The sequence below is a fragment of the Macrotis lagotis genome, chromosome X (genome assembly GCF_037893015.1).
Source record: "Macrotis lagotis isolate mMagLag1 chromosome X, bilby.v1.9.chrom.fasta, whole genome shotgun sequence".
Classification (NCBI taxonomy): Eukaryota; Metazoa; Chordata; class Mammalia; order Peramelemorphia; family Peramelidae; genus Macrotis; species Macrotis lagotis.
Genome location: NC_133666.1, coordinates 560,177,896 through 560,191,695, shown reverse-complemented (window position 1 = coordinate 560,191,695; position 13,800 = coordinate 560,177,896). Strand labels below are relative to the sequence as shown.

The 13,800-nt window shown below is 32.6% G+C and overlaps 1 protein-coding gene across 1 annotated transcript in view; it reads right to left on the bottom strand.

Annotated features, from left to right (window-relative positions):
- The window catches only part of RIMS2 (regulating synaptic membrane exocytosis 2), a 790,122-nt gene that overhangs the window by 88,900 nt on the left and 687,422 nt on the right, over positions 1 to 13,800 (bottom strand). Inside the window, exon 19 of the mRNA XM_074202114.1 lies at positions 1,110 to 1,351. Coding sequence (XP_074058215.1) covers positions 1,110 to 1,351 — 242 coding nt within the window. The remainder of the gene's footprint in view (positions 1 to 1,109; positions 1,352 to 13,800) is intronic.

The window sequence follows — 13,800 nt, the reverse complement described above, 5'->3', positions numbered from 1 at the left end:
TATATATATATATATATAAAACAATTTAGTGAGTTATGGACAAAATTTGAAAACAATAATAAAACTTCCAGAACACTATCAAATTTATTTCATGTCATTCAATTCCCAAAGTGTACAAACATCTGATTGTCAGGATCCTTTGTATCCTAAGTTGATTAATCTTCTGAATCAAGATGATTTTGTAATAGGGAATTGGATTAATCATAAGTCTTAGTTTTCAAGTACAAATTAGTGTTAATCCAATTGCCTATGATTTGTTTACTCTAAATGCTACATGACTTGCCTTTTCTTATCTGTTAAGTATAAAATACGATTTTTTTGGATACTAAAGATTTACAGCTTAATGATAAATCATAACTTCATTGAAAAAGATACTGCTTTGACTGGCAAACACTTTAATTGCTAACAACAGCTTTTCTGAGTAGGAGTATTGTCTGTAATTTATTATAGTGGTTGAGACTTGGAAGCTGGATATTAAAATATTCCAAAATTTAAATATTCGGCTGTAGCCAAAAACAATACCCAACAAACAAACAAACAAAAATTCCATCTTGTTCCTAGAGAATATTTCAATATGATGAGAATAATAGAAACTGTAGTAAAGAAAATATATATTATTGGCAAATGTTGCTCATAAACTGAAAAGGAAGTCAGATTATCAATAACATTGCTACAACATTCCCATGGGGTATAACATATCATCTTCAAGGTAGAAACTCACTGAGAACAAAATTATTTTGGCATGTTCCTACATGAGGAAAAAAAAATCACAGAAATTTATTAAAAGGGTCACCCAAAGAAAGGTAATCATGTACTCTTACAAAATAAAATAACAGAGTTTGCATTTGTGAATTTATAATAACCATAGTTCAGGTCAGCTCCTGTCTGAGAAAAGAAGGGATGATTACATCAAGTTTGTAACACATGGCAACAAGAATCAAAAGTAGCCAAACTCCATGGTGAATTAAGTTCTATCTTCACTGAAAAGCAAACTAATTATAACTTCACCCTCATTCAAACACAGTTTTCCATTAGTATAATAAAATGACCCAGGACAACAATTTACATTTGTGAATAACTCAATTATGAATGTGGAAAAAAATTCCTACCAGTTTGGCTGAGCTGGGATGTACTGCGGCTTTTTCGTGAGAGACCCACAATAGCTACCATTTTTGCCCCAATGCTGGAGCGCCGCTTTTTGCCACCGGTGCCCATGGTGCCCACTGCGGTATCAGATTGGCTGCCATCATTCTTCTCTATTGTGCACATGTCCCCACTGATGCTGGTGCTTTTAGTCATATTCTTTCCTGAGATGCCCATCTGTCTGCTTTGCATTTTGGATGTAAAGACACTGTCAGTCGATGGATGGATAAATAGTGCAGACAGAGCAAAAAGGGAAAGACAGAAAAGGACAGGTTTCAGATGAAAAATTTGGAGTCTATTTCAGTGGTACAATTTACATAGAACTTTTTATTCGATGTGATGACAATCTTTAACTATTATGGTATTGAATGTGCTTTACAATTCAGAGTCAACTTAAATTCAGCTATGCAAAAATAAGTGCATATACATATACTTTTGCAAAGTTTTTGTCTGTTAGGCAGATTTTTGCTGCTAAAGAAAATATTAATTTACAATAAAATATTTTCAGGGAAAACCATGAAGATATTCACCTGAATGTATTTTCCCAGCCCATTTCTTTTCTTCTTTTTCTTCTTTGATTAGGCAATCAGAGTTAAGTGATTTGCCTACGGTCACATAGCAAGTTAAGTCTCCTGTGTCTGCAGCTGAATTTGAATTCAGGTCTTCTTGACTCCAGCACCAGTGCTCTCTCCACTGCACCACCTAATTGCCCCCTGAAAATACTTTTCTAACTCTAGAAAAGTTATACAAAATAGTGAAATCACTGTTAAAATGTAATCTTTTAAAACCTGTCCTTGATTATATTTATAACCTGGAATAGTGTTTTTGTTTGTTATTGCAAATGACTACAGCATTCATTTAAAGAGAACTTTTATTTTTCAGGATATAAAGAATTTGATATAGTAGATGCTAAAAACTAAAACTTACAATTAATTATGAAAAGTTATCAAATTTTAGCAAGAGTTGAAATTTGTGTTGGTTTTCAACTGAATTGTAAGCACAATCAATTTCAGATGATTAGATTTCACATTTCTGAAAACTTATTTTTAGTAAACATAGATTCATTTTGACAATGTAAATATTTCCATTACACCTATTTTAAAAACATCAGCACTACTTTCTGGAACCTATGCTGACAGAGGTTGCCTGATAAGAATGTTAAAAGTTATCCATGAAGTCTGTTGAAGCAAATCCTTGCATAGTTACTAACAGGGTAGCCACCACTTAGTATCAAAGCACTTTCCCTTTGGAATTAAGTCCAGATTCAAACTACTGACTACATAGAATAGACAACTCCAAAGTCCAATTCTGAAGAATAGTATTGGATTTCCATGCTATTTCAGGAAGATAAACATAGGGGAAGAGAAGATTTTCACCCAAACCATAAATTGGGAAGACTTGTCAATGATTTCAGAGGCCACGACTACATTACTAAGAGAAGATTAAGAAGCTGGACCCTGAAATGATGAAGATGAGAATAGAGGCTCTTATGCATGAGATGAGGAAAGGTTTCTAAAATTCAATGGATTTATGAATACAAAGTTAATTTTTGATGTAAACCCTCTGAATAGAATCATAATATCACTGAGTTATTCCAAAGACTTTGTTACTGTTGTGTCAAGGATTTTTGATTTCAGCACCTGTAAGTCTACTAATAAATAGGACTGGCTAGGATTAACAAAGGGATTTTCGTGACATGAATCAAGAGCCTCAATTATTTATATTTTTATATATTACATATATATGGATATGCATGTATACAGTATCTTCATATGTATACATATATATGCAAATATATTACATATACAATTAAGACTTTTGATTCATATTATGGATATCACTTTATCATAATAAAAAACAACTACAAGGAGAAAACCACCACAAAGTTATGCACATATATACACACAAAAAATTCACACACATATATGTACTTGCACATGTATATGTGCAAACCTTTGTTGTGGCTTAACAAAGTCCTTGGGCCTAATTATGTGCAAACATGCACATACAATTAGAACTATTAATTCATCATGAAAATCACTTTATTAACCTTTGTTAAGCCACTACAAAATGGATATTTAAGTGTACATGAGTGTTTATGTGCATGCATGTATAAGTTTGTATATTTGCGTGTGTATAGACACAAACACATGTATGCAAGTAAATATATATCAGTCATTTTTAGTCATATCTGACTCTTCTTTATACCATTTGGAGTTTTCTTCACAAAGAATAGATATTGGAGTAGTTTGCCATTTCTTTCTCCAGCTGATTTTACAGATAAGGAGATGAGACAAATAGAATTAAGTAACTTTCCCAGGAACACACATACACAGCTAGTAACTCAGGAAGATGGATTTTTCTGACTCCAGGCCCAGTATTCTATCCACTACATCACCTAGTCTTGTAGTAATTATCTCTTTTAAATCTTTTTTTTTATTATAGCGCAGTAATTTTAAAAGATTTCAAACAAGCACTATGTTCTACCAACAGACAGAGGAAAACACATTAGAAAAGTAGAATAATTTTGGGCAATTCATAAGCTGTATTGTTTACAAGTCTAAAGATTGCATTTATGTAGGATATTTTGTTAAGGTCAGTGATGATGTCATCATATAAGCATCTATATCACTTCCATTAATCCAACTCTTTCACTATATATGGGAAGTGATAAAGGAATCCTTTATACTATATCTGACCCAAGAAATATATCTGACTCTTCCTAGCCAGGAAAATAATATATTAACAAATGCATCTAGTAACATACTTTTAAAATAATATTGCTGAGATGAAGGCAAAGCCAGTTTACATATACCTCGAGTTATATACTATGACTGTATATATATATATCTATATATATCTATATAAAGATAGATATAGATATAGATATAGATATAGATATAGATATAGATATAGATATAGATATTTAATTCCAGCACTTCCATTTTTAATTTTATCATTTTAGCTTTAATTGAATTTTATTTTATTTCATTTCCAGTTCCAAATTCCCATTTCCCTCTCCCTTTCCCATTACTTGATAAGTAAGAGAAATAAATACCATTATAAATATGTATTGTCATGCAAAACAAATTTCTGCATTAGTCATGTTCCAAGGGGGAGAGGGAGGACACAAGAAAAATAAAGAAATACAAGAAAATGTTCCTCATTCTGTATTCAGAGCATTCCACTATAACATAAAGCAAATGCTATGCTATATAAGCGAGAAATTTAATAGTGTTAATATCAATTAAATAGTCTTTTTAAAAACTACATGAAGGAAAGGCATTATTAAAAGAGATGAAATGGGGGGTCTAGGTGGCACAGTGGATAAAGCACCCGCCCTGGAGTCAGGGAGTACCTGGGTTTAAATCCGATCTCAGACACTTAATAATTACCTAGCTGTGTGGCCTTGGGCAAGCCACTTAACCCCATTTGCCTTGCAAAAAAAAAAAACAAACTAAAAAAAAACCCCTAAAAGAGATGAAAGGTGAACATTTAGAAAGATGATTGTTCATTAAATTAGATCAGGTTTGTCAAGAAACAAACTACACTCTATCTGATAAACAAAGAATATGAACAGGCACTTCTCAAGGGAACAAATCCAAACTATTAGTGGCCTTAAGAAAAAATTTGAGAAATGCAAATTCTTCTAATGTAATGCCTTATACCTATCAGATTAGCAAGTTTTACATAAGAAAATGACAAATGTTAGAGGGGCTATTGGAAAGCAAGGAGAATGGTATACTGTTGGTGGATTTATGAATTTTTTTAGGGATATGTGAAAGAAATTTATAACTCTGCCACAAGTTACTCAGCTATGCACAGCTACTGACTTGATGATATCATTACTATGCCTATATTACAAAATAATGCAAGAAAGAAAAACTATCTTGAGAGGGGTGGAAATGTTTGTTTTGAGAATCAGTGATTGTGGTGGTACAGACACAAGAAAGAATAGGAGGTAATATGGAGGGCAATATTTTCTTTTGCAGGGGAGTGATAAGGGAAAATACATTGAGGGGAATGAGAGCAATTTTTGGAAGACTGTATTTTATATACTTTAGTTTTAGTCAGAATATTGTGAGGTAAGGAGTAGTTCTTCTACCCATCCTCTCTACCCTGGAAAGTTGTATGCAAAAGAAGCAGAAGTGCATGACTGGATCAGAGATGGTAGCAATTGTAATATCTTAGTTCCCAGAATCTTTGGTAACAAAATAGACTTCCTGTCCAGTCTACTCCACTGCATTTTTAGTAACGATGAATGGAACAACTGTTTGATCCTGGGTGGAGTTGGATTGGTAGAAGAATCAACACATGGGTAGAAGTTAGAGGCAGATTGGCGTTATTGTAGCATTATTGTAATCTGCTACAAAATTGGTCCATATAAATATTTAACATTTGATCAAAGGAAGCCTTTATATACTTCTTGCTGAAACACTTCTCAAGGGAAGTGTTGTTCTCTTTCTAAATTAAGAGTAGCAATTATTATTATTATTCCAAATTAATGTTGAACAAAATTTTCTTTATATTACAAAAAGTTATTTAATATTACAGGTATCTAAAGCATTATTATTACACTTTACTATAATGATGCAGTACTTATTAAATCCTATTGGACTGATATGTAGATGTTTAATTTAAGGGTTTAATTTCAAATCAAGGACTTGCAGTGCTGGGAGCATCTGGCTTATCATTACTCTAGGACACATTACATAGAATATATTAAACTCTTTTCATAGAGCTGTGATGAAACTATGAAAATGAAATTAATACTAAAACCCCAAAAAAGCATAACTTTAGTTTGTAACCACATTTTAGAAGGCTTAAGTATATTGTAGCTAGCAACATTTTAGCCAGAAGGGAACTGAAAAAATAATGATTCATATCTATATTGTACTCTGCTGTTTACAAAATGCATTCTATAAACTGTGAGACAGATTGTATAAATATGATTATCCTAACTTTACAGTTGAGAAAACTGAAGTTCAGAAAGAATATCTGAAATAATAATGATAGAAGGTACGAGAAGCTAGATATGAATCTAAGACCTCTGATTCCAAGGCTGGGGCATTTTCCATTATATTAAAGGGTTTTGTATCTTTCTATTTAAACTTTTTTACATTGAGGACTGCAGAAGACAGTTTTCTGCTTTGACCTTTAAAAATTTTAAGTCCTACTAAATCTATTAAACAACATCAAAAATTTTCCCCAGAATGAAAATTTAAATGAATGAGTTTTTTTATTCCTATGCTAAGAGAACTATATTTTGTAAAATTTCCAACAAAAAGTCTAAATTCAGTCACTGAGATAGATAGAATGCCCATTTACCATGAAGTCATTTACTGCACTAAATATACTTAAATAAATTAGGTAAATTTGATTCTAGTATCTATCCTAGGCAAAACTGAGAAGCAGGAAAATTGTCATTCTCTCTGTAGCCCCACATCAACCCTCCCCTGACTCTACCCAAGACCTCCAGGCTCTCTTTCTAGCCATATCAAAAATTATCTTAGGTTGATTAGAGCTAGTATAGCCATGTTCTGCACACAATAAACACTTTGATGAATTATTTATTCTTATTACATCTGAAAGATATTTGCATTTTAATATAGAACAAAATTTAAGTTAGAAATTCACAATGAATCAGCTCCCAAGTAGGGAAGATATGAGGGGCATAAGAAGTAGACTATTAGTCCAAGAACCAGGCAAGCAAACCCAATTCAATCCTTGTTGGGAAATGAAGACAAGTAAAGTTAAAACTTATCTTCCTTTATATAGAACTTTAACCATGGTAGAAATCCTTTTAAACTGAATTAACTTTTCCAGTAGTAGAGTCAACAGAATTTATTAATTTCCTAGTAACTGTGGACATTCACAAATACATTCATACACATACTCTATAAGACATTAAATATTCATGATGAAGCATTTAATTTTTTATCATCTCATGATATTCTGAATGAATCTCTGAATTTGTATATCTACTGCAAAGGGAAGTTAAACTTTAAGCTAAATTATCTTGTCATATTTTTCTAAAATTGTGAATTAGATTCACTTGCAATAAAGTATTGATATTGCCTGCTTTATTTTACAATTTATCATTTTGATGAATACAGTGGTATATGTCAGTGCTGTATTGTTACTAAAGCGAATAGATTTTGATAAGTTTACATTTGAGTTTAGCTGTGATAAACAAATCAGAAAATTTATTTTCATTGCTTAATATATCACTTAAGACTATGAGGAGATTCCAGGGGATATGGAACAATAGGTATAGAAATGCACTAAGGATGAACCTATAAGAGCCTGGAGGTCTTGGGTAGAGTCAGGGGAGGGTTGATGTGGGGCTACAGAGAGAATGACAATTTTCCTGCTTCTCAGTTTTGCCTAGGATAGATACTAGAATCAAATTTACCTAATATTTTCATGACATAATTATAATATAAACAAGTAAAAGCAAAAGTCTAAAGAAAGACAACAAAAGTCTAATTAATATGATAATTTTCCTTGTAGATCTAAAAATAAACCTACAAAATATTTCATTGGCAGAATTAAATATTATATTTATAAACAATAAAGTTCATTTTGATGAATACAGTGGTATATGTCAGTGCTGTATTGTTACTAAAGCGAATAGATTTTGATAAGTTTACATTTGAGTTTAGCTGTGATAAACAAATCAGAAAATGTATTTTCATTGTTTAATATATCACTTAAGACTATGAGGAGATTCCAGGGGATATGGAACAATAGGTATAGAAATGCACTAAGGATGAACCTATAAACATTCTGGACAATAATTTGGAGCTAACAAATTGAAATTGTGAAAACCATTTGATCTAACAATACCATTACTAGTTTTACACACCAAATATATTAAAGAAAAAGGATCCACTTGTACAAAACTATCTATAGCAGTTCTTTCAAGGAAGCAAAGAATCGGAAACTGAGGGATCCCTATTTACTGGGGAATGACTGAACAAGTTATGCTATGTGGTTGCGAAGGAACATTATTGTGCTATGAGAAATAGTGAAATTTCTGAAATAATGGTCTTTGAAAAACCTTGGAAACTTATATGAACTGATGAAAAGTGAAGAAAGAAAAACCAGAGCAATCATAATAATAGCAATAACCAACTTTGAAAGATATAGTAACTGGAGTCATTACAATAATCCACAACAATTTCAAAAGACTCATGAACAAAAATCCTGTCTAATTCCAGAGTACAGATTAAAACATGATTTTTTTTCTTTTTCTTTCTTTTCAAAAGAACAAATGGTAAATGTAGAAATAAGGCACCACTTCATATGTATAAGAGACATTGTATTTCTTGCCTTCTCAATGGATGGGGAAGGGGGTGGAGGGAGAGAATTTGCAACTGAAAATAAAAATACCATATACACCCAAGTACTGTGAGAAGTAAGAAATAGTGTGAGATAGGAGATAAGAGTTTTACATTTGAGTCAGGAAGACTTAGTTTTGAATTCTAGTTTAGACACAAGTTAATCTCTCTCAACTCTCACTACTCATTTTCAAAATAGGGACAACAGGACCTGACCCACAATTTTTTGTGAAAGGCAAAAGAGATACTGCATGTCAAACATTTTACCAAGCTAGATTTAATCATTATTAAACACTTTCTATGTGCTAGGCAATGTGTTAAACACTAGGAATACAAAGAAAGTCAAAATACACCCCCTGCTCTCAAGGAACTCATGATGTAAAGAAAACGACATGCAAATAAGTAATATAAAAAATTACACTGGATAAATTGAGGGTAGAATCAGAGAGAAGGCACTAAAACTAAGGAAGACTGGGAAAAGTTTCTTGCAGAAAAGGTCTGACTTTAGTGAGAATTGCAAGAAAACAGAGGAACAAGCAGACAAAGATAAGAGAAAAAAGTTCTAGGTCTGAGGGAAAACCAGTGAAAATGTCTGGAGAATTCCTATATGTGGTATAATGAGGACACCAATATTCTTGTATTGTAGAGAATGTGGATATGAGAAAGGTATACAAAGACTGGAAATACAGGTTATGACCAGGTTATGAAGGATTTTAAAAGTAAAGCTAATATTATACATTTGATTCTGAAGGTATCTACTAGAGTTTAATGAATGCAAGCATGACATAGACCAACATTTTAGGAAGATTAGATTGACAGGTGAATAGACTGAAAGGAGTAGAAACTTAAGACCATCCAGGAGACTATGTGAGGTGATGAGAGCCTGCATTAGGATGATTATAGCATTGGAGGAAAGAAGAGAAAGACTAAGACATTACAAAGATAAGAAATGACAAGATTTAGACTGATTAGATAAAGGAGGTGATGACACCCAGGTTGTATGTTTGAGTATCTAGGAGACTGTGGTACCCTTGATAGTGATAGAAAAGTTAGGAAGGAGAGAGGTTTTAGGGGGAAAATAATATTTTCTGTTTTAGATGTTCACCTTAAGATATCTATGGTACATTCAAGCTCAAATGTCTCATACTGTTGGAGATAAAAGACTGGAGAAGAGTTATTTGGACTGGGTAAGTAGATGAAATCACAGGAGTTGATAAGATCACTCAGTGAAATAGTATAGAGGAAGAAGTTGGCTCCTGAGAGAGCCTTAGAGGACCCATTTGAATAGTGGGTGTGACTTGGATGAAGACCTAGAAAAGAAGACATGGAATGAGTTAGGTAAGTAGGAGGAAAACTAGAAGAGAATAGCAAGAGATCATTAGTAACTTTAGAGAGAACAAATTCAATAGAATCCTGAGTTCGGGAACTAAACTGAAAAGAGTCAAAAAGAAAACAAGAGGAAAAGAAGTGGAGGCACCTATTGTTGATGGCTTTTTCAAATTTAGTCAAAAAAGAGAGAGGTTAAAGGATTAGTATGGATGGATAGATCAAAAAAGACTTCTTTGAGGCTGGAGGAGATCTGGAAATATTTGAGGGTAGTTGGGAAGCAACTAGTAGATAAGGAGCAATTGAAGATTTAGTGAAAGAGTATAGGCAATTAGGTTGCACCATAGGTAGCACACCAGACCTGAAGTCAGAAAGACTCATCATTATGAGTTCAAATCTGGACTCCTTCATTTATGAGCTATGTGAGACTGGAAAAATCATTAACCCTGTTCCCACAGCTCCTCATTTGTAAAATGAGTTGGAGAAAGAAATAGCAAACCACTTCACTTTCTTTGCCAAGAAAACCACAAAGGAGGTCATAAAGAGTCAGACAAGACTGAAGCAATTGAACAACAATGCAAGGGATAATACAAGGGACAAAGTTATGAAAGAAGGAATGAAAAAAGGTCATATGCATGTAAAAGAATTTGCCATATAAAGGAAAAGTTCCACCTCTTTGTGTGAAAGGGGTAGAGGAAATAGTGGAAGAAACTGTTGGAGAGATGTGGAACAGAAGAGGGAGCTCTCTGTGAATGGTCTCAATTTTTCAATGAAATGTGAGATGTCAGAATTTTATATGAAATCAGCTACTACCACTACCACTTTAATAATGACTACTGTGATGGCAGCTGCTACCACTATGAATATTTCATATTTTTGGAAAGTTTTCCCTCAAGTGAAAAATGTTTTGTTTATGTTTTAAATTATGACATCAATAACTTGGTCTTTCCTTAGAAATCTTATCTATAAAATGCAATGTTCAAAAATTTAAAATTTATGGATATTAAACAATTTAGATGATTTTATTTAGATTCATTTCACAATAATAACACTTCAAATAATGATTTTTTTGTATTAGCCAATATTTCCTGATAACATTCTATTCAGAAATCTCATGTTGAAGTGATTATAGATTCTTGGAGACTCCAAGTTCTACCAGGTCCTACCAACTTAGGAAGAGTTTGTATAATAATATAAAAATGAAATGAGGATCATCCTGGATAAATTCAGAGAGGATCACCTTCATATATTTGACTACCAGAATATTTTTAAGTATGGGAATTTCTGAAACCATTCATTAAAATAGAGACAAAATAACCACATGAAGTTATAATTTTCCTGAAATATTGGCTTATCAAGGGAATGTGTTAATTCTTAGAGTAAAATATAAATTTTCTCTTAGCCAAGGAAAATACTTCTGATACTTAGATAAAAATGCCATATAAATGCTACAATACTTAAAAACTTCAAATTCAGTTTAACAATTCTCAAATTCAAATAACACTCATTTAGTGTCCTCATCAGTTTCCAAAGTGTGATAATTTTTTCTCTGCAGATGGCTCAATGATCTGCATATTCAGGTCTAATCATTGTAATATACATACATATAAATATATATATATATATATATATATATATATATACAGTTGCTTATTAGAATTCTCAAACTGTACTATGTAGCAGTTGTTGAAGTACAAAGGCAAGAATAAAACTTTCTTGCATACAAGGAGCTTACATTCTATTTGGGGAATATATAAGTAATACAAAGTATGCACTGTTAGACATAGTAATTTATTTATCTTTTTTTGGGGGGTGGGGGTTTGCAAGACAATGGGGTTAAGTGATTTGCCCAAGGTCCACAGATAAATATTAAGTGTCTGGGGTCGGATTTCAACTCAGGGCATTCTGACTCCAGGACTGGTGCTCTATCTTAGTTGCCACCTAGCTGTCCTAGACATAGTAGTTTCAAGAGGAAAAGAGCACTAATAATTGGGAAATCAAGAAACAACTAGGAGGCTAGGGATAATAAGACATTAACATGAGGAAAGAGTACATTCCAGATAATGGAAGACCATCTATGTTAAGACCATCTACTAAGACCATCTATCCTATACTACAAAACAGGAAACAGCTAATGGGTCAATTAAAATAGAACAAATTATGTGAAAGGGAAAGATATGAAATAAGACTAGAAAGATATGTAGAATCTGAAAAATTTAATTGACAAAGGAAACTTTTATTCCAGAGGCAATAGGTAAAGACTGAAGAATATTTTTAGTAGAGGTAATGTGATGAGATCCGCATTTTAGGAACACCAATTTTATAGCTGCATGGAAGACAGAACAGATGGGGAAGGACTGAAAGTATGATCACAAAACTACATTAATTGAGGTGAAATGTGTTGAAGGCCTCATCTAGCATAGATGTGGTATAAAGGAAGAAAAAGTGATATATGGGAGAAATATTGTAAAGGCAGACTTGCCAAGATAAGCAACTAATAAAGGAGAAAGAAGAATCAAAGATAACTTCCAGGATAGCAAGTCTAGGTGACTTGAAGGATGGTAATAGTCTGAACAGACAGGAATATTTGGAGGATGGATGGATCTTTATAGGAGGAAAGAAATGAGTTTTGATTTCAAGATGTTGTTGAGATGCCATTAGGCCCTCAAAAGGGGATAGGAAAAAAAAAAGGAAAGATGATAGTGTAGGACTAGAATTCAGGACAGAAATGAGAGATGAATGTATAGATTCGGAAGTGATTATAAGTAGACAATTTACATAGATAATAATTGAATCCTTGAGAGAAGACAAGATTAAAAGAGAGATAGTATAAATAATAAAAGAGGATTCAAGACAATTCCATTATTTAAATTTTCAAATATGTACAAAATGGACATATCCTCCACATAACATTTTATCATGGTAAATAACTTTAACACCTGCTACTTAAAATGCTTTTCTTCTATCAGACTCTGTTCTCTGCAGAAGTTTAAAAAAATAATCTGCATAATGAATAGAATATTTTCACTTTTAGAACACAGAAATGACTCAAGCAATTTAGATTAAATAGTCTTTGAAAAAAGTCTCTTAAATTACAAGGTCATTAACTTAGAATACTAAATATTAACATAGTTAATGAAATAACTGTTCGACTTCAGTTTGCTTTTAGAAATAATGCTAACAACTTTTAGCAATATTAAGTAGGCTATAATGTAGAATATGTGGCGCAAATGTCTTAGGTTCCTCATTAGGTTGGTTCTTTGGAATTTTACCAGATTCTTGTAGAAAGATATTGAGTCCAGTCAACCACAATAAATAGAAGAATATACATTTCATAGTGGGTTCTGTTATGTTATTCATTCAGTCCAATATTATGTCTCGAACAGGACAATACGTCTCTAACAGGGAAGCTGATTGACCTTTGCCTTTGGTGTCTACCTCATTTCTATACTATACCTATATTATTTCCTAACTCTCCCCTAATAGGTTATAACCCATAAAGTTATCAATTTGTGACTGTTTTTGTTTAGTCATTAATTTCTGTCCTTGATGACCTCGTGTACTATACCATCCATGACTTTTCTTAGCAAAGATACTAGGACGACTACCCAATTCCTTCCCCAATGGATTAAGGCAAACAGATTAAGTGACTTGCCTAGAGTTACACAGATACTAAGTATCTGAGGCCAAATTTGAACTCAGGCTTCCTGAATCCAGTTCCATCTATTTTATTCAAATCCACTATCAAAATACGTATACATACTTAAATATTTCTCTTTAATCTCAGTATCATCCAAGGTGACTCACTTAACTTTTGAATAGATCTAATTGTTAGGAAATTTGTCTTTATGGAAATCATAAATTTGTTTCTTTGCAAATTTCATCAACTGCTACCATTCTGTGGGTATCTTCTGAGGTCAAGCAGAGAAAGTCTATTCTCACCTCTATACAATAGTTCTTAAAATGATCCAATTCATCTATCCAATCC